General features: G+C 33.5%; 1 protein-coding gene across 8 annotated transcripts; it reads left to right on the top strand.

Moving 5' to 3' along the window:
* The first annotated feature begins 567 nt into the window (after positions 1 to 567).
* Positions 568 to 16,941, top strand: LOC129243988 (palmitoyltransferase ZDHHC15B). 8 transcript variants are annotated; one of them, XM_054881528.1, is made up of 9 exons: positions 568 to 591; positions 682 to 1,441; positions 1,510 to 1,631; positions 4,287 to 4,393; positions 4,467 to 4,704; positions 4,844 to 4,994; positions 5,101 to 5,230; positions 8,077 to 8,163; positions 8,456 to 10,333. In XM_054881528.1, the coding sequence occupies exons 2-9, from the start codon at positions 1,291 to 1,293 to the stop codon at positions 8,769 to 8,771; spliced, it is 1,302 nt and encodes a 433-aa protein (XP_054737503.1). In that variant the 5' UTR covers positions 568 to 591; positions 682 to 1,290; the 3' UTR covers positions 8,772 to 10,333. The 8 variants fall into 8 exon arrangements, with proteins under 8 accessions (XP_054737503.1, XP_054737507.1, XP_054737509.1 ...); XM_054881530.1 differs by lacking the exons at positions 568 to 591; positions 8,456 to 10,333 and adding an exon at positions 16,573 to 16,941 and having other exon boundaries at positions 637 to 1,441; XM_054881531.1 differs by lacking the exons at positions 568 to 591; positions 8,456 to 10,333 and adding an exon at positions 16,573 to 16,941 and having other exon boundaries at positions 637 to 1,441; positions 4,862 to 4,994.
* Positions 16,942 to 18,700: the final 1,759 nt, after the last annotated feature.

Below are 18,700 nucleotides of genomic sequence, written 5' to 3' on the forward strand. Positions count from 1 at the left end.
AATGTATATGTTCAAACTCGATAATAAAAAAAAAATTAGTTAAAAAAGTCACACCGTTTGTGTTTTATTCAAAAAAGTTCAAAAGTTGAAGCGCTCTTACTGAAAAACCCTATATATAGCATTTTTTGCCCTAAACGCATATTATCACACCCTATAGAAGAACTTATTTCGTCTCTTTTTTTATGTAGAGATGTGGTGTTCACACTCACCAGTAAACGCACACCCGTACCCCCGTATCAGCTGACATGATGAAAGAACGATCTACGATACTACGGAATGAAACGGTGGTGAGAATTCATTTACATGGGGCTCTCATTAGTTTCATCGTATCAGCTTATATGAGCGTACGTTTATGAGTGATTGTGAGTACCAATAGTCGAATATAGTTTTGCACTGACAAAAGAACTTCACAACACTTCTATTAAAACGTACACTCATTTCTCTTTTTATATTTTTTTATATTTGTAAATACAAAATTCGAATGTAGTAAAAAATTAATCTCGTTAATTTTTCCCTTGCGCTCTTAACGCTTTTGTTTTCTTAAGAAACTTCGTTAACAGAAGTTAAAGTATTGGAAATTATTCGCATCTGGTAACATCTCGATTCACTCATCTGTCTAATTCCGTATTTTGCTTTTTGGTGACAATCGTTTTGTTGTGTTTTCTTTTCTTCTAAAAAAAGTTAGCAACGGTAGTGCAAAAATTTGGAAAAGAAAAACTTAATTTCACTTTCACTGCACTAAACAACTATTTTCGTTTTAAAGAAGAGTCGAAAAAGCGCCAATTGGACGAAGTGGAGAGTTCATAATAAGAACCGTTTGGTAGGCGTGGGGTCGTATAATCGTAATACTCAAACGGCTAATAATAATTCCTTCAATAAATGCGAGTTCGATGTAATGTGTCGCAAATAACTAGTAAAAAGTGGAAAAGAGGAATTGTTGAAATAATAAAAAAATGTCAGTGAGTGATTGAGTGCATGATTAGAAGAAATAGCCAGCAACAGGCAATAGGTGAGGTGCGGGTGTATAAAGTGTACGTGCTTCTAGCTGGTGCAATAGACAGATAAAAGTGGTTTCTTGACTAAGTAAGCGTACGCAGTGTACTACTGCGGCAACGAAAATTCCCACGGCTGTAATAACCTCACCAAAGTGTCCACACAAAGTGCAACGCGAAAAAATTCAAGTGTTGTCCACTAGATGAACGACGCACTGCATGTGCAAGTGCAAAGATTAGCTAGCAAACTACAGCGCTTCTCCTCCACCAACGCACAACCTTCACACCCATCCAGTTCATGCCAGCCACAATGGGAAATTATGACAGCGACGGTAAGAAATCTACACCTTGTGCCAGCTGTATGGCGGCGCTCAAGTGGATACCAGTGATATTCATCTCCGCAGTCATTGCGTGGTCATATTACGCCTATGTGGTGCAACTTTGTTTACGTACGTATACCAGATTTGCACATGCATTTTCTTGAACAATTCTGTTGTAAGCGCAATTTCTTTTACAGTATCCATTGACAACACCTTTGAGAAAATTGTTTTCCTGATTTTCTACCACATAATATGTGTGCTGTTTTTCTGGTCCTATTGGAATACCATCTTCACACCAGTGGGTACAGTGCCATCAAATGTAAGTATACATAAACGCTTAATTTAATGCATTCCTGCATGTACATACATACATATGTACGTACATATTTATATTTACGTTTTTTAATATTTCGGTAATCGTACATTCCGCGGCTATCTCTTCTTATCGGCAATGTTTGCATTATCGCCATTTATAATGTTTCGAAAGTCCTCTAGTAATAAGCTTCCTGTAACAAGTGGTTTTCATGATGCATAATTTTTAAAAAGCAAAGGTAGTGAATCATTGTTAGTTAAAAGCCCCAGCATAACAATCGTAAAGCTTTTTGTTGTTGTCATTTTGTTGATAAGCTGATAAAAATTAATTCTTAGATCGTGTGCCACCCCACCCCAGCGCTCAAATGATAGAAAATTATAGCATGTTTAGCTAAAATCGCCTGTCCGATTCCTTCATATTTTCGTGGAACGGATTATTGCTGCTAAAACAGTGATTTCTTAATTTTCTCTTTAAACTTAGTTTGCAAAAAAGTAGGACAAACAAACGATGCCCTGACAGGGCTAGTTTACTGGGGCGGCCAAGGTCTATTACTTAAATGGTCCCGGTGGTCTAGAGCTCAAAAATTTAGGGTATTTTCAGGATTTTTTTTCTTACAATAAAAAAAAGTGATAAACGATATTTAAATTTTTTGGGCTTGTTATTTAACTTCTTTTAAAGGGTTTTCCAATAAGAGGTATTGTTCCCGTAAAAGATCAATGGTTTCGTTGCTTGTGTGGCACGTAGCGCCGTCTTGTTTAAAATAAACGTTGTCCAGATCAATACTATCCTATTCCGGTCAAAAAATCGTTAAGCATCTCTCGATAGCGCAATCCATTCACCGTAACTGTTGCTCCAGCTTCATTTTCGAAAAAGTAAGGTCCAATGACTCCGCCGGACCATAAACCGCACAGCACCAAACAGTCACACGTTGAGGATAGAGAAGCTTTTCAACAATAACTCTTGGAATTTCTGAGCCCCAAATCCGACAATTTTGCTTGTTGACGAAGCCACCGAGGTGGAAATCGGCCTCATCACTCAAGGTGATTTTTCGATGGAATTCCGTATCATTTTCATGCATTTCAACGGCCCAATCAGCAAAGACACGACGTTGTTGATGATCGGCCGGCTTGAGTTTTTGTGTTAACTGGACTTTATAAGCCTCAAGACCCAAATCTTTAGGCAAAATACGGTGTAATGACGTTTGTGGAGTGCTTAATTCCAAAGAACGACGAGAAATGGACAAACCTGGATTTTCTTCAACACTGCCGACTACAACAGCAATATTTTCGGCTGTTCGGCTGTTCTTGAGCGACGTGCACGGGTTTTATTTTTCACATCACTGACTGGTTCCAACAGCACAATTTTTTCACCAATTTCTGTATTGCGGTCCGACAAGGTGCTTCACGATGACCCAAAAATGTTCGAGTTTTACGAACCGTCTCTGCCAAATTTATAGTGAATTTTAATAATTTCAATGCGTTGTTTAACCGTGAATTTTATTAATGGCGTAGTTTCTACTTGCCAAATATCAAAAAATGACAGCTTCAAAAGTAGCAGGCTATTCAAAATAACACCCGTTATTGGAAAACCCTTTACATACAAAAATGAAAAAAAAAATTTAATTTTAAAAATGGCCTGCAGTTGACCATCCCATAAAATTGGACCTGGACGGTGTTGACCATTTTGGCTCTTCTATTTATCTGAAACACAAAAACCAAAAAAATTATTATTCAGTATGACTGTTGCTACATATGTACATATGTCCCGTACTAGAATACAAAAAACAAAAAAAAACAAAAAAAAAATTGGCAAAGTGGCGTGGTTTTGAATTTGACACTCTAAAACTCGGTTTTTTTCATTTTTTTAGTCAAAAAATACGAAATAATTGAAATAATAATATGATTTTAGTACGGGCGTAGCCATTGATGATTCACTACATATAAAAATTTCAAACGATTCGGTTGAATAGTTTTTTTTTTTTTGACAACACCAGGCTGAAAAAAGTAGTTTTAAGATAATTTAGTTTAAAGTTTTGAGAGTGGATAAGGTGACCACTGATGCCGCCACGTGACGAATCTGACTCTACCTGCTAAAACGGCTGTAGAATCGAAAATACTGGGATTATCCTTCCAAAAATTTGGCAGTATATTCTTAAAAGTCTAGACTTTCGAATTATAAAAGAAAATCGTTTTTTTGAAAATTCTGGAACACAGGGACCCCTTAAACAGCATGGGGAATGTTTATACTGCACCACCAACAACAACAACATAAACTTTTACTAATTTCTAATCAGTAAAAAAACTAAGATTTTGTCATCTTCAGAGTATCCCTCGAACGCCTCCGATCCAAACGTGGCATTCCCTGACCAGTTCGCTCGGCTATCGGAGTAAATATTAAACTTCTTAACAGTTATTACGCAAGTAAGTAGCCAGTCAGCTGCTTCTTTGATTGCGACCACCTATGTTTGGAACACACAGCTCTGTGCGCGCAAACTACACAAATTAATTAATTAATTTTGCTACAACAACAAGAGCTGCCTTTGACCAAGTTAACCATTTAAAGTTCTTATTCCAATCGGGCAACATTATTGATGCCATCTTTCCTCTTTGTTTGTTAGCCTTTATTTCATATTCACCCATACATTTACTCCCCTCCTCGTAGTGGCGTATTCCTGAAGCAGAGATTGAACACATTTTCCATGCGGACACTCAGGATCAGCAAAAGCGTATTTTAGAAAACTTTGGCAAAACGCTGCCGGTAACAAATCGGTATGTATTGTTTTTACTTATTAAAATTCCAAAAAAATATTCTAATTCACAACTTTTCAACTGCATTTGCCAGCACTTTGAATGGTTCGGTGCGTTTTTGTGAAAAATGCAAAATAATCAAACCAGATCGCGCCCACCACTGCAGTGTCTGCGGCAGCTGTGTACTCAAAATGGATCATCATTGTCCGTGGGTGAACAATTGCGTCAACTTTACGAACTACAAATTTTTTGTACTCTTTCTGGGTTATGCGTTACTTTACTGTCTGTACGTGGCCTTAACATCGTTGGAATACTTCATACGATTTTGGCGGGTAAGCAGTCATCAAACAAATCAACCTCTTTTACTCCCTGTATGCATGTAGCATGTTTTGATCAAGTAGTTGTTGTTATTATTTACACTGTACTTCATACAAAAAAACAAAAAACAAAAACAATCGTACAAAAATGAAGTCGGAACTTTCACAACAGGGCGATTTGAATGGTGGCATGGGACGTTTTCACATTTTGTTCCTGTTCTTTGTGTCGCTGATGTTTGCCATAAGTTTGGTCAGCCTGTTTGGCTATCACATCTACTTGACGCTCATGAATCGCACGACGTTAGGTAAGCGGGAATGCCAAAAAAAAAAAAAAAAAATTAAAAATAAAAAAGAATGTAAAGTGGATTAAATTTTGTAATTTTTTTTTTTATTTATTAAAATCCATTGTAGAGGCTTTCCGCGCGCCAATTTTCCGCATAGGTGGTCCAGATAAGAATGGCTATAATTTAGGCAAGTATGCCAATTTCCAAGAAGTGTTCGGCGACAACTGGAGACTGTGGTTCTTGCCAGTCTACTCGAGGTAAATATTTTTATGTGTTTATGGGAAAATATCTTAAGTGTTTAACGCGTCTTGGTTTATTCACTATTTCACTATGTGCAGTGTATGTGTGTGTGCAGCTTTTTTGTTTCTCTCACAATTTCTGATTATTTGCTTTAGAATGTGCACTAAATAATCCCATTTCCTGTGTCTTATATTTAATTCCAATAGATATTTAATTTTTTTTCGTTTATTGCACTACTTTTGCTGTTAAGATCTGCTGAAGTTACCTGATTGTACATAGCACGTTTATACAGTTTTGTTTTTGTTTTTTGCAAAAATAGAAAAATTAAAAAAAAAATTAACATTTTTTTTATACAAAATTTTTTTTTTTTTTAAATATAAAAAAAGTTTAAATAAAAATATTGTAAAATACAGTTATTTGGCAAATTGAAAACATAAATGTTTATTTCAGTGAATTTCACAATTTGCAATGATGTGGACATACGATTTTCATTATTTAAAATTGTAATTTGTAAAATTTTTTAATTAATTGTAAGGTGCATACATTTTAATCTAAGCTTTTGATAAGATAATCCATAAATCAGAAACAAGTCCCGCAAACAAAGTATAAATTTATTTTGTCAATACAAATCTAGTCAAATAAGTCAAGTCGTAAGAGGGCTGTTGAAATCACTAAGTCTAAAATATTAAACAAACAGCAACAAAATGCGAATAATTCAATGACTACTATTATAAAAAAAATGTATCAAACCTTCGACTACTGTAAACCCCCATATTGACTAAACGCAAGTTTCGATGTTCCGCTTTAATATCCGCCTAATATTTTAAATATTTCGTTGCTTAAGGAGTCCCGGTGGTCTAGGCTCGAAAATTTAGGGTATTTTCAGGAATTTTTTTTACAATCAAATAAGTGAAAAACGATATTTAAATTTTTAAGGCTTTTTGTTTAACTGCTTTTACATATGAAACAATTTTTTTTATTTAAATAAATTTTTTTTTATTTTCATTTAAACATTTTTTTATTTAATATAAATAAATTTTTTTTATTTAAACATTTTTTAGTTATAAAAATTTTAAATTTTTACAGTTTTTCAAATTATTAAAATGTTTTTTCTTATTTAATTATTTTACTAAAAAATTTTATTTTATTATTTACCTTAAATTTAACTTCTTTTACATACAAAGATAAACAACAAATTATTTTATTTTTTTATTTTATTTATAAAACTTTTTTTTTATTTACATTAATTTTTTTCTTTATCTAAAGATTTGTTTAATTATTAAAATTTAATTTTTTTCTTTAAATTTGATTTAAATTTGACTTCTTTACATATGTACCAAGATGAAAAAAATTGTATTTCATTTTTTTTTTTTATTTTATTGAAAAATTTTTTTTTTAATTATTATTTTATTTAAAATTTTTTTTCTTATTTAAACTAATTTCTTTTTCTTTATTTAAAGATTTTTTTATTTTTTTATTGTATTTTATTTAAAAAACATTTTTTTTATTAAAATTAATTTTTTTCTTTATTTAAAGATTTTTTTAACTATTAAAATTTAAATTTTTTTCTTTAAATTTAATTTAAATTGAACTTCTTTTACATAAAAAAATGAAAAAAATTGTATTTAATTTTTTTAGTTTATTTAACCATTTTTTTATTTAAACTAATTGTTTTCTTTATTTAAAGATTTTTTAAATTATTAAAATTAAATTTTATTTATTTTTATTATTATTTATTTTAATTATGTTTTTTTTTCTTTATTTAAAAATCATTAAATTTAATTTTTTTTATTAATTTAAACTATTTTAACAAAAAAAATTAATTTAAATAAAAAAAAATGTAATAAAATAATAAAAAAAAAATTTTTTTAATGAAATTATTATGTTTTTTTTTTCATTTTTGTATATAATATAAGTTAAATAAAAAGCCAAATTTAATTTAAAAAATTAAAAAAAAACTTGAATTTTAATAATTTAGAAAATGGCGCTGAAGTTGACCCTCCCGAAAAATAGGATCTGGACGGTGTTGTCCATTTTGGCTCTTCTATTTATCTGAAATACAAAAACCAAAAAAATTATTAATCAGTATGACTGTAGCCATGTCCCGTACTAGAATAAAAAACAAACAAAAAAAGTTACAAAATGGCGCGGTTTTGAATTTGACACTCTAAATATCGGATTTTTTTCAGTTTTTTAACCAAAAAATTAGAAATAATTAAAATAATAATGAAAGTTCGAAGGTGTGATATCACACGATCTTGGTGACCAATCCACTGGTTCGAGACGAAAAATAAGTTGCTCACCGAAACGCCAACGCAGTAAATCCATTGCACGGGCTGTATGGCAAGTAACGACCTCCGCGGCCTTGTTGGAACCAAATGTTGTGGAGATCATAGGCTTCAATTTCCCTATGGGGAAAAAGTACCTCCAATCTGATGATTACCCTTTATATGCAATTTATTAAGGGAAATTACAAATATTCGCTGGTGTAGTTCAGTAGCTCTTTTACTCTGTTTCTCTCTCTCTGTAAACTCTCTTTGTTCAACGCACCACAAAAGTGCATTATAGATTTTGACTTAGTACACTTAATTATTGAATTATCTTTATGCGGATACCCATTCCAATTCCTTCAAACAACTTCCTTTGCTCTTCCCACTGTGTAAACATTTGAGTGCCTACTTAGCAATCTTTTAATGTGTAATACAAGAAGCGCTGCGCACACAAAACGATTAATAAAATATTCAAATAACACCCTAATCACCTGTGTTCGTAAATGCTCGGAGAGATTTTACTAAAAACTAAAAAAAAAAAAAATCAACTAAATGCAAATATTTTTCATTACCGAAACTCGGGCTTGTCACAGTGTCGGCGATGGATTGACGTACACAACGCAAAAGCAGCATCAGATGCAATCGTACGACTCCATGGGCGATACCACACAACAATCCAGGTTAGCAAACGAACCAATAACCATTCAAAATGAGTACGCAGTTAAGTGCAAATGTAGTCTAACCGCTTGGCGACGCGCTCGTACGTAGAACAAGACAAAAAATGTATATTCACACTTTTGTTGAATTTTTTGTATTGTACGCTACGCTACGCATTTGTTCTTTAACCAATTGATTTTACATTTAATTGTCCATTTTCTCTTATGTTTGAGTAATTTGCCCATTCACATCTTTTTGTTATTGTTATTGCCATTATTTATGCCACATCAAACAAAACGAAACAAACACCCTCAGCCAACATCATCAACTCATACGCAGAGACTATGGAATGCCGCCGAATGCCGCTGGCGGGACTATAGGCCCAATATCTGCTGCTACCGCTGCAACGAATGGCGCTGAGCCTAACGGGCTGGTGGACATAATATCAGTTAAGCCAGCGCCAGTGGAAATGACAGCGAGTAACGCAGCCGCAGCAGCGAACGACGGCGACAGCACCGTTATAGTCATGCCAGTTTTGGACACTGCCAACGGGAATGTGATCATTAATATGAAAAATATGGAAACATGTAACGACGACGAACAGCAGGAATGCGCGGTTGCAAACGCTTAGAAGAAAATTGCTGAGAGAAATCCAACAATGCCGTAGAGTGCATTTATATTATACTTTACCTATTTGTAGCTACTAGAACGCGAAGTAATGGGGCACACTGTGCGGCGAAAATTATCATTAGCATAAGCGTATGAAGAGCAGATTCCTTAAATATCTCATAGTATATGCCAGGGAATTGAAATATCCATATCGATTTCAGCAGTCAATTGCAATACCGGTCTTAGGCCTTATTTTTTAAGCAAACCGATTTCGAGTTAATATCAAAATTTATACATTAACGATGCGCAAATCAATAGAATCCTCCAAATTTTATGCTGTAGGTTGGCAACCAAGATTTGAAAGCGTTTAAGCGCACAATGACTGAAATGGTAGCAAACAACTTATCAGCAGTGGCAGCATTCTGATATTCGCCAACATTTAACTCTTAGAGTACGAAGTCTATTTTATAGCATAAAGGACGGAGTGGGTTAACTTGGGTCCCCCAAACGAAAAATTTACCTTATAATTATAAATAAATTAATAATAGAATGCCACTAATAAGTTTTTATACAGGATTGAAAATAAAACTCTACTAACTAAAGGGCGAAAAAAAGAAAGAAATTATTTACGATATTACTAAGGGTTAAACAACGTCACTGACGGTTACTTGATGTGAATTGGGCAACTACTATAGCTCACTTCCGCGTGAAATTTTCTGGCAACTGCAATGAAATGCCTTCAAAAGTGTACTCGAATAGCCATTAAAATTTCTGGCAACTGCAGTGAAATGTACTTCCGAGTGCAGAAAATTATGAAATGCACTTCCGAGTGCAGAAAATTTCACGCGGGCGTGCATTTCTTTGCAGTTCCCATAAAATTTCACACGGAAGTAAATCACAAAACCTGCCCGAACATCTGAATTTTCGACAAAAAAAAAAAACTACATTCACATCAGTAGCTTCCGCTTTTAGTCAAAAAATATAGAAAAATATTTTAAATACTTTAATGCTACTTTTATGACATTAGATTTTAGAGCTGAAGCAGTGAATGCCTAATAATTTAGTTATTGCATTCAAATTAAGAAAAGTATAAAGGCAAGAGCTAAAATTCCCCTCCGTTACGCTAAAAATTTGTGGTTAGGAAATTTCACCACAAAGAAAAAAAATTTATAATTTTTCCTAGAGTGATTTTGAAGAGTTCTATTGGTTTTTTGTTGTGTGTAGAAATTTGCTAACTGTGATTTATTAGAGTAACGCGCCGAGAACGTGTAAACAAAGAACTAAACATAACCTCACCTCAATACCAGCGCCGCCGCAATGGGTCTGTTCCGTTTGTTGCAGCAACATATTTGACTGACTTCTTTGTACTCTACTACACCTCAGATTAAGGGCAGCATGAAAATTCGATTCATATTCCATGCGAATGCGTAAATGAGGTGTGAAAGCAAAATTTATAAAATTTATTTGCCCGTCCACCCGGCTAAGAATGTTTAAGTGTTCCAAATGTGTGATGCGCCTAAAAGATGCAAGGCAAGAAATAAATTCTTTGTGGCTTATGACCGAATTGATTACTTATTGTGCTGTAAATTTAGCAAAACTAAAAAAATATAAAAAAAAAAAACAAAAAAAAAAACAAACAAAAAAAAACAAAAAAAAAAAATAATGATGAAAATTCCTTTACATATTTTTTTAATTTTTTTTTTTTTTAATTTTTTTCGTAGCTGTGCGCGTAGGCGAATTGAATAGTAAAGGTTGCGTTTTCCCAGTTACTTCATTTTTCGCGATTTTTACAACATACTATGGTGCCAGAATTAAAGTATTGCCGCATATAAACCAAAGAAAAAAGTACGAGTATTTCGTAGTGTATAAACCGGTTTTTGTTGGTTGCGAAATGCCATACAAAATTAAGTCCTATTGAGGTGAAAGAGAGTTTTAAGGTAGTAGTCTGGTCAAATACACATTTTTTATAGATATTTTTTAGGAATTTTTTTTTTTATGCAAATAAAATGCAATCGTTTTGATTTTATAGCATGTTATTATTGACAACAAATAGTATACAAAAATATTTTTTTTCTTTTTACATATTTTTTTGTAGTAGTGGGGCACCAAAATAAGCGTCTGAAAAAAAAGATAGGCGGCTTGTCAACAGGATTTTGGCTCTTCAGGGCAACTGAAACGACAACGTTAAACTAATTATTATTCTGTAGGCTTGTCATTCTGGCAGGTGCTACAATGCCAAAATTTTTTTTTTTAAATTTTATAACAAAATGGCGGACTTTTGAAAAAAAAGGTATGTTTTTCGGGTGGAAATCAGACTGTATCGTATGGAAAGTTAGGACTGAAAAGAAACGAAAGTAGCACCTGCCAGAACTACTGATCTGTGGGATAGCTGATGAAAATTTCAGATCAATCGGTTAAATAAAATACATAGAAGACCTACAGGATCGTTGACAGACCAGAAAAACGTTGTTTTGAGAAAAACGCTCCAGAGCGCCCGAACGCCCTTTGTTAATTGTTGAATAACTCGAAAAGTATTTGTCAGATTCACTTCAAGTTTTCACACAATATTTTTAAGATATTACACTCTAAGAAAATGTAAAAAAAAAGTTTTTTAATTTAAAAATTAATTAATTTTTAAAATATTGTGTGAAAACTTGAATCTGACAAAAAGAAAATTTTTTTTTTTTAATTTATTAATTTTTAAATAAAAAAAAAAAAAATTTTTCAATTTTTAACCAGACTACTACCTTAAGGGATTACGTGGGTTTCGTCATGTTAAAAAGACCTATTTTCCATTTTTTTTTCTATGTAAAAAATTATTTATTTAATTCAAACTTTTTTCTGTCTTATAGATATGTACTATACATATTTAAGGAATAATTTCTGAAATTAAAAAAAAAAAAACAAAAAATGAAAACTCCTCCATTGTGACGTCATATCCGGTGACCCCTCGAAAAAAGGTGCGTCGCCGTTGTCAGCATAACTCCTTACAGGATCATCCAAAATGAAAAAAAAATAGTGTTTTAGTTAAGGCCATAAACTCGTGCTTGAACGAAGGAAAGAAAAAAAAAGTAAAACTTGGAATTGTGGCAGACATTTTTGCAAAAAAATGAAAATTGCGGTCAAATTTGCTTGACATTTTGTTTTTGTTTTTTTAAATAGTTGTAATTGAAAAAAAAAATCCTTCGTCCAAGCACGAGTAAATTGTATCTCGAACACCTGTGTCAAATTTCATCAAGATCGGTTAAGTAGCTTTCGAAAACATTTGACAACCGACTTTGAAAACACAGTTCCGAGAAAATTGCGTTTAAAGTTTTGAGTAACAATAAAAGTGGCTTGGAGCGCACACCTTCCAAAGGCTGGATCTCCGAAACTATTATTCGGATCAACTTGAAAATTTAGGATGATATTCTTGAGATGATGTAGAAATTAATAAGCAAAAAAAAAATCGATTTTTTTAACCCCCGAAACCCATGTAACCCCTTAATAGAATTCATGGCAGTCAGAAACGGTGGGTGCGACTATAACTTCGAGATCGGGACGCACATTTATTTATGAAATGATTAGGATGAAACGGATCCATTGTGACGGAGCTATTAGTCCGTAATGCCAAAGCGATTCACTGGCATTGCGTGCAAAATGCAGAGGAATGCTGGTGTATGCAAACAAATCAGTTGTTGGTTGCCTACATTGCAGTTGTGTAGGACTTTTTCCGTACGGCAAAAATAGCAAGTTGGCGCACTTTGGTGCTGCATTCCGGCAAGATGCGCAACACAAAGAATGTGTCAATCTCCATACAAATACAGACAATTATTGCAGCTATCAGTTAAATTTGCTGCCGTAATTAATGCAACGGATGTATGCTGGCGCACCTAACACTCGTATAAAGACAAGAATAGGCCGTTTACTGCCCTTTCCACTAACAAAACTCGGCTAGGAAATGAAACACTCAAAAACCAATTGGAATCTAAACTGATTCTAGTTAGTTTTCGCTGCTTCCTGTTGAATAAAGACAAGTGCTAAAAATATGACTAAGAAACGTCGTAGCGGCGGACACTGCAAACATAATCGTGGGCTTGTGAAGCCTGTACGCTGCACCAATTCGGCGCGCTTCGTTCCAAAAGATAAAGCCATTGCTTTTAGAATAATTAAATATTGCAAGCGTTGAATTTTTAGACGCATAACTTAATTTCGTAATTATTTAGAATGACATTAGCAGTTTAGCGTTGGCGAGTGTCAGAATGCCGCTTCACATTTTCTAAAATTTATTTAAACTTGACGCAAATTGCATTTTGTTAGCATTTAAGAATCGTTATTTAATCGTATTACAAATGTTTTAGAGTGGACTAAGTAATTAAAAAAAAAAAAACAAAAAAAAAAATGTTCGCAAAAAAAAATTAGCAAAGCTCGTATTTAAGTTAAAAAAAAATTATTTTATGAAATTATGCCTTAATGTTAAAAACAATCGAACACGAATATTTATAATTAAATTACTATAAAGTAAAATCGAATTGTTTAATTGCATTTGTTTCACATTTCGTAATGCACTTGAAACATAACCTAAAAAACGAGTGTATAGCTTAGTTAGTAAAGTAGTTTAAAGTAAATGTATGCTTAGCTTAAGCTTTTGATACTTTTATGCAAAATTAATTGCCATTAATTTCATGAAATTAAAATGTTGAACCTTTTACAAGCAAAATTTGTAATTATTTTAATTAGATCCCTATTTTCATGTAATTGAAGCATCTTTTGCCGTCTTATGGAGAAATGGAAATAGTGAACGCATACAATAACGTTAGAGAATGGCTTCCAGCTCACTTCATGTCTCCTTAGAATGTGGTTTTTTTTTTGGTTTTTTTTTTCAAATATTAACATTTGCATTTTTGCTCTGTACCCATATATTTGTTGTATATTTTCCTTGCTGTCTACATTTATCATCGAACACTCAATATCTTCAATATGCTAAGTATGTATGTACATATTTGTATTCTCGACTTGAAATTGTAATTTGTTTTCTATCTAACTACCTAACTACTATACCACTACAGCCATATGCCTCTAATTACATATATACGAAATCAGAGTTTGATATAATCTTTAAAAATATAAACATTTGTAAGAATTTTCTAAGTAAAAACTGGCATTTTGCGAAATAAATTTGTGTTTTTAATTTGCCAAATTAGCTTGCGATATATATACCATACATATATATATGTTTGTATGTGTGTGTGTGTGTCACTTGAGTTGTTGGACGTAGTTTTTGCAGTAAATAAAGATTTCTCAGATTGCATATTCATTTTAGCCAATAAGTGGTAGTGCATGCAAGTTGGAATTTCCTTACTTTTTACTCTACTACACCTCAGTTTAAGGGCAGCATCAAAATTCGATTCATATTCCATGCGGATGTGTAAATGAGGTATGCAAGCAAAATTTATAAAATTTATTTGCATGACTCGCGTCTATGGATTTTTAAGTGTTCCAAATGTGTGTGATGCGCCTAAAAGATGCAAGGCAAGAAACAAATTCCTTGTGTTTTGTGAGCGAATTGATTACTAGGTATTGTTGCTGTAAATTTAACAAAACTAATTTCCGAAATCGTGATGTATAGTCCAGGAGCGAGGGGTCGATTTTGGACTGCGTTTTTATACCGTTAGATTCTTGACTATACTTGTGATTTAGCTTTCATGAATAACGAAAGTGAACGTCAGCTGGCGCACCCGCGGTGGGTGTGATTGTGGGAGGGTACGAAACGTGTCAAAAAAAAATTCCTCTCAACTCATTTTATACCGGCTGAAATTTTTTTCATGTGTTCTTGACATTTAGTAGAATAAAAAAAATAGTCAGCTGCGACGTAGAGGCGGGAAAATACGTCAGCTGAACAGGCGAACTTGTAAAATAAATTCAAAAGTAAAACTACTCTATGCGGAGACTGAAATTTTTTCACATAATTTTGGACACATGAAAATATAATAATGATAGTCAGCTGCGTTTATAGCGGTGGGAAGACCGTCAGCCGAAGCATTGAAAATTCCGCGCGCCGCCGAGATGTATGAACGCAATGATACATTCTCACAAAAGTGAGTTTCGAGCAAAAAGCTAATATCCAATCGACTTTACCGAAACATTTGAATTGATGAAAAAAGTTTATGGCGATGATTGTCTATCTCGTGCCTGAGTTCATGAGTGGTTTACACGTTTCAGAGATGGTTATAAGGACATAAATGACAAGAAACAAATGAGCCGCCCAAAATCAGTAATCTCCGAAAACTCCATTGAAATTGTTCGTAAATTTATCAAAAATTAACCGAAATCAACGTTAAAATTCATGGAATCGGAGTTGAATATCTCCAAAACATCGATTTATCGCATTTTACTGATAATTTGGACTTACGAAAGGTCTGTGCACACAAGTTAACGGAGGACCAAAAATTGCTCAGAATTCAACATTCGAAAGACCTCATTAAAAAGGCGGTAAAAGACGAGAACTTCCTTTACAACATTGTTACTGGTGACGAAACGGGTGTTTCCAACATGAACCTGAAACTAAGCGTGAAAGTGCCGAATGGAAGGCCCCAGATGAGCTACCATCCAAAAAATTGCGTTTGAAGAAGTCAAAAATCAAGTTGATCCTAATTTTTTTACGATCCCAAGGGAATTGTCCACTAGAAGTGCGTGCCAACGGGCCAAACCGTCAATGCAATTTTCTATCTTGGCGTTTTGAAGCGTTTCTTGTATCGCATTCGTCGAATTCGACCTGAATACCACGAAGGAGGAAGCTGGCGCTTATTGCATGATAATTCACCATCACTCTTGTGACTGATTGTTCTTCTTGTGACTAGAAATCGCATTTTAACCATCAATCACTCACCCTATTCGCCTGCTATGGCTCCCTGTGACTTCTATCTATCCGGAAAATTGCATTTGGCCATAAAAGGAAGACGTTTTGCGTCCGTAGAGGCCATCCAAAAAGCTTGTACCGACATCGTGAAGAGCATTCCGGTCAATGAGCTGAAATACTCTTTCGAAAAGCTTTTAGATCGCGCAAAGCAATGTATAGAGGCCACTCGAAGTTATCAAAACAAAGCTCCTGTCGTTTCTATTTTAGCTCAATCTTGTTTTTTTTGGACTTCACCTTGTAATTTGTAGCCTGTGAGACGAATGATTAGTGACAGAATAAGACTGATTTAAGTTTTGTGATCTAGGGTTAAAAAGCCACGTGTTATATCCTATACATCCAGTTATACTTGAATATTAGAAATTTGTTTAAACTTTTACAACTATGGTCTCGATTATTTCCTTTTAATAAGGTTGTCCCAACTATGAGGGTGGGACCATTTAAAATGTGACTAAATTTTTTCAAAGTCTTTGGCACCCTTGCCTGAAATTGGTGTTAGTCTCGCGGCGAAGGAGCATTTCTTAAGCACCAGTAGTTGTATATAACTCTGGAGCTCATTGAAGGCGATGTTTGCACATTAGATGATTTCTAATCCAGCATCACACTAGCCGATCACAAGCCCGCATGACCCCCATAATGCCCAGTAAGACTATTTTTTCGAATGCTTGGGCTTTCTCATACAATTTGCTTTTACTGCCATCTGCATTTACCTTCGCTACGTCGCTGATAAATTTGTAAATAAAATTAAAAATAAATATATTTAATGCTAAGAAACGAACACTTGACTTAGATGTGCTTACTTAGCTCCCTTACAAAACAAAAACCATTTTCAATTTCATCAAAATCTTCATCCGACTTTTTCACATAAAACAGTTAAAACAAAAACAAAACACATATGTATATATGTAATTTTCCACCTTTCGCGCAGCATGGGCGATGGCATCAGCTACCCAATACGCCACTTGGAGGAGGATGCCGAATCGTTGCTGGGCAACAGTGAGACGCGCATCGAAATGGAGGAGGACGTCTTTCCAGAGACGCGCTTCCACAGCTCATACATTCCATAGTTGATAATTTCCGACGATAACGTGGCATCTTATTATATTTAGTTGATGGATGAGCGACGACGCTGCGTACTCCGAAATTCGGAGTTCGTTGATTTCTTTGTTTCTTTATTTAAGAGGTTCCAAAGAAAAACATTTTTTTTTTTCGTACTTTTTCATTATTAGGTTTAAGATCACGTTATGAAGCTGTCGAAAATTCAACGATAATGTGCAAAAAGTGTTATGGAGCGGAGTATTCCGAATATTTATACTTAAAAAAATTATATTATTATTAATTAAGTCTTGAGATCTTGTACCACTTATGATACAACTCTTTGCTAAGCCGGTAGCCCTGGGTTTGAGTGTGAAATATTTGTCATAATGCGAATTAAAAAGAAAAAAATATTCATAATTCTAACTACAATAAGATTTATTATAAGTAAATATTTTGTATTATTTTCAGAGTATTCTGTAGTTTTTATGACATTTATAGCTCACAACTAACAGCCAATCCGGTAGTATCGCAGATGTTTTATAAACTCGACTGATGTATGGATAGAGATTTGAAATTTTATAATAAAATTAAAGCTTACAGTTTCGCAATAATTTCCCGCTTAATTGAAAAAAATATATACATTATTTTTTCTCCACAAAAAAAAAAAAAATTAAAAATGAACAGCGAATTTAAGGGGGGAGCCTGGTTTATAAGGTCAAAAAAATCAATTTTTTTTTTTTCGTTTTAAGCGATTCTTAATATATTTCAGAATATTCACACAAAGTTACAGAGCCTAATTCTCAATATTTCCGTAGATACAAAGCCAAAGGTAGGCAAGCGTTAGGTAGTTACGCTGTGACCGGACAGCTATAGTACAAACTTTATCTTCTTTTCTCGACTTTTCATTTTTATGATTTCTTTGAATTGGCGTACATGAATGAAAAAAAACTAATGAACCTTTTGAAATGAATCATAGCTTGTTCCCTTCAGTACTAAATTCTCTTCTATTTGAACTAACAAAATAGGTAAAAAAATTTTTTTCAAGATTTTCATACCAATTGAAGTGAATTTAAAAAAAAAAAAAAAAAATGCCTTTTTCTTTAAAACCTCCAAAAAGTTGAAATTTTGGTATTTCTCTCAGTTTTCTTAGTTCATCTAGATTCTAGAATAAAAAATCATGATAATTAGAAATCCATTTGAATTTTTTACTTTAGATAATAATTACGAGCTGTATCTTGTACGCCAGTTGGAAACTTCAGCGTTGCAGCGCTCAACTAATTTCTATATTAAACATTTTTTTAAACTTATTTTAACCAGTACAAAAATTTTTTATACTTTTTAAATGTTCATTAAAAGATAGAAAAAACTTTGCAGTGCTAAATTAATTTTTTCCTTAAAAAAAAAAATTGCAAAGAGACGCAAATTTTAGACCTCATAAACCAGGCTCCCTTAAGGGAAAGTTCTAGCCCAAAGGCCCGAAAATGTGCATAATTTCATGATTTTTTTGAGAGTGCAAACATATTTTATTTTAAAAACTTTTGTGAAAACTTTTAAAAAGTTAACAAAAATTTGTCGAGTAAAAATAATACAAAATGCCAGCTCCAGCCCTCACTGATGACGGTCGTGCGCGGCGGTGGACTGCATGCGCGCGGAGCCCTCTGCAGCCAAGTGATCTAAAACGAAAAAACGAAAAAAAAAATCTGCAAATAGATGAAGTTTGGTGGGCCTTATGAATTTCCGATTTTCAAAAAAACCCTTTTTAAAAAAAAAATGGAGACCCTTAGAAAAAAAAACCCTTTTTGGCCTCCTTTTATTTGTTTTAACGCTAAAAAAAACAATACTAAAAAATTTATTTCACAAAAAACGCTTCCTGAAGGCCCCCTAAATTGAATAATATTCAATTTGAGCCGCCAAACGTCGAAATCGGTGCAGTCGTTGAAGCGGAATCGCGCCCCGCGCGCAAAAACAAATGTGTTTCGAAGTCGTTTTTTGACTAGAACTTCCCCTTAGGGGGAAAT

The sequence above is a fragment of the Anastrepha obliqua genome, chromosome 4 (genome assembly GCF_027943255.1).
Source record: "Anastrepha obliqua isolate idAnaObli1 chromosome 4, idAnaObli1_1.0, whole genome shotgun sequence".
Lineage (NCBI taxonomy): Eukaryota > Metazoa > Arthropoda > Insecta > Diptera > Tephritidae > Anastrepha > Anastrepha obliqua.

Excerpts from the sequence above, each read along its gene's own strand:
- LOC129243988 (XM_054881528.1), top strand. The coding sequence starts at position 1,291 with ATGCCAGCCACAATGGGAAATTATGACAGCGACGGTAAGAAATCTACA. Across the intron at positions 4,995-5,100 it reads CATGAATCGCACGACGTTAG|AGGCTTTCCGCGCGCCAATT; the intron begins GTAAGCGGGAAT and ends AATCCATTGTAG. Across the intron at positions 5,231-8,076 it reads TTCTTGCCAGTCTACTCGAG|TGTCGGCGATGGATTGACGT; the intron begins GTAAATATTTTT and ends GGCTTGTCACAG.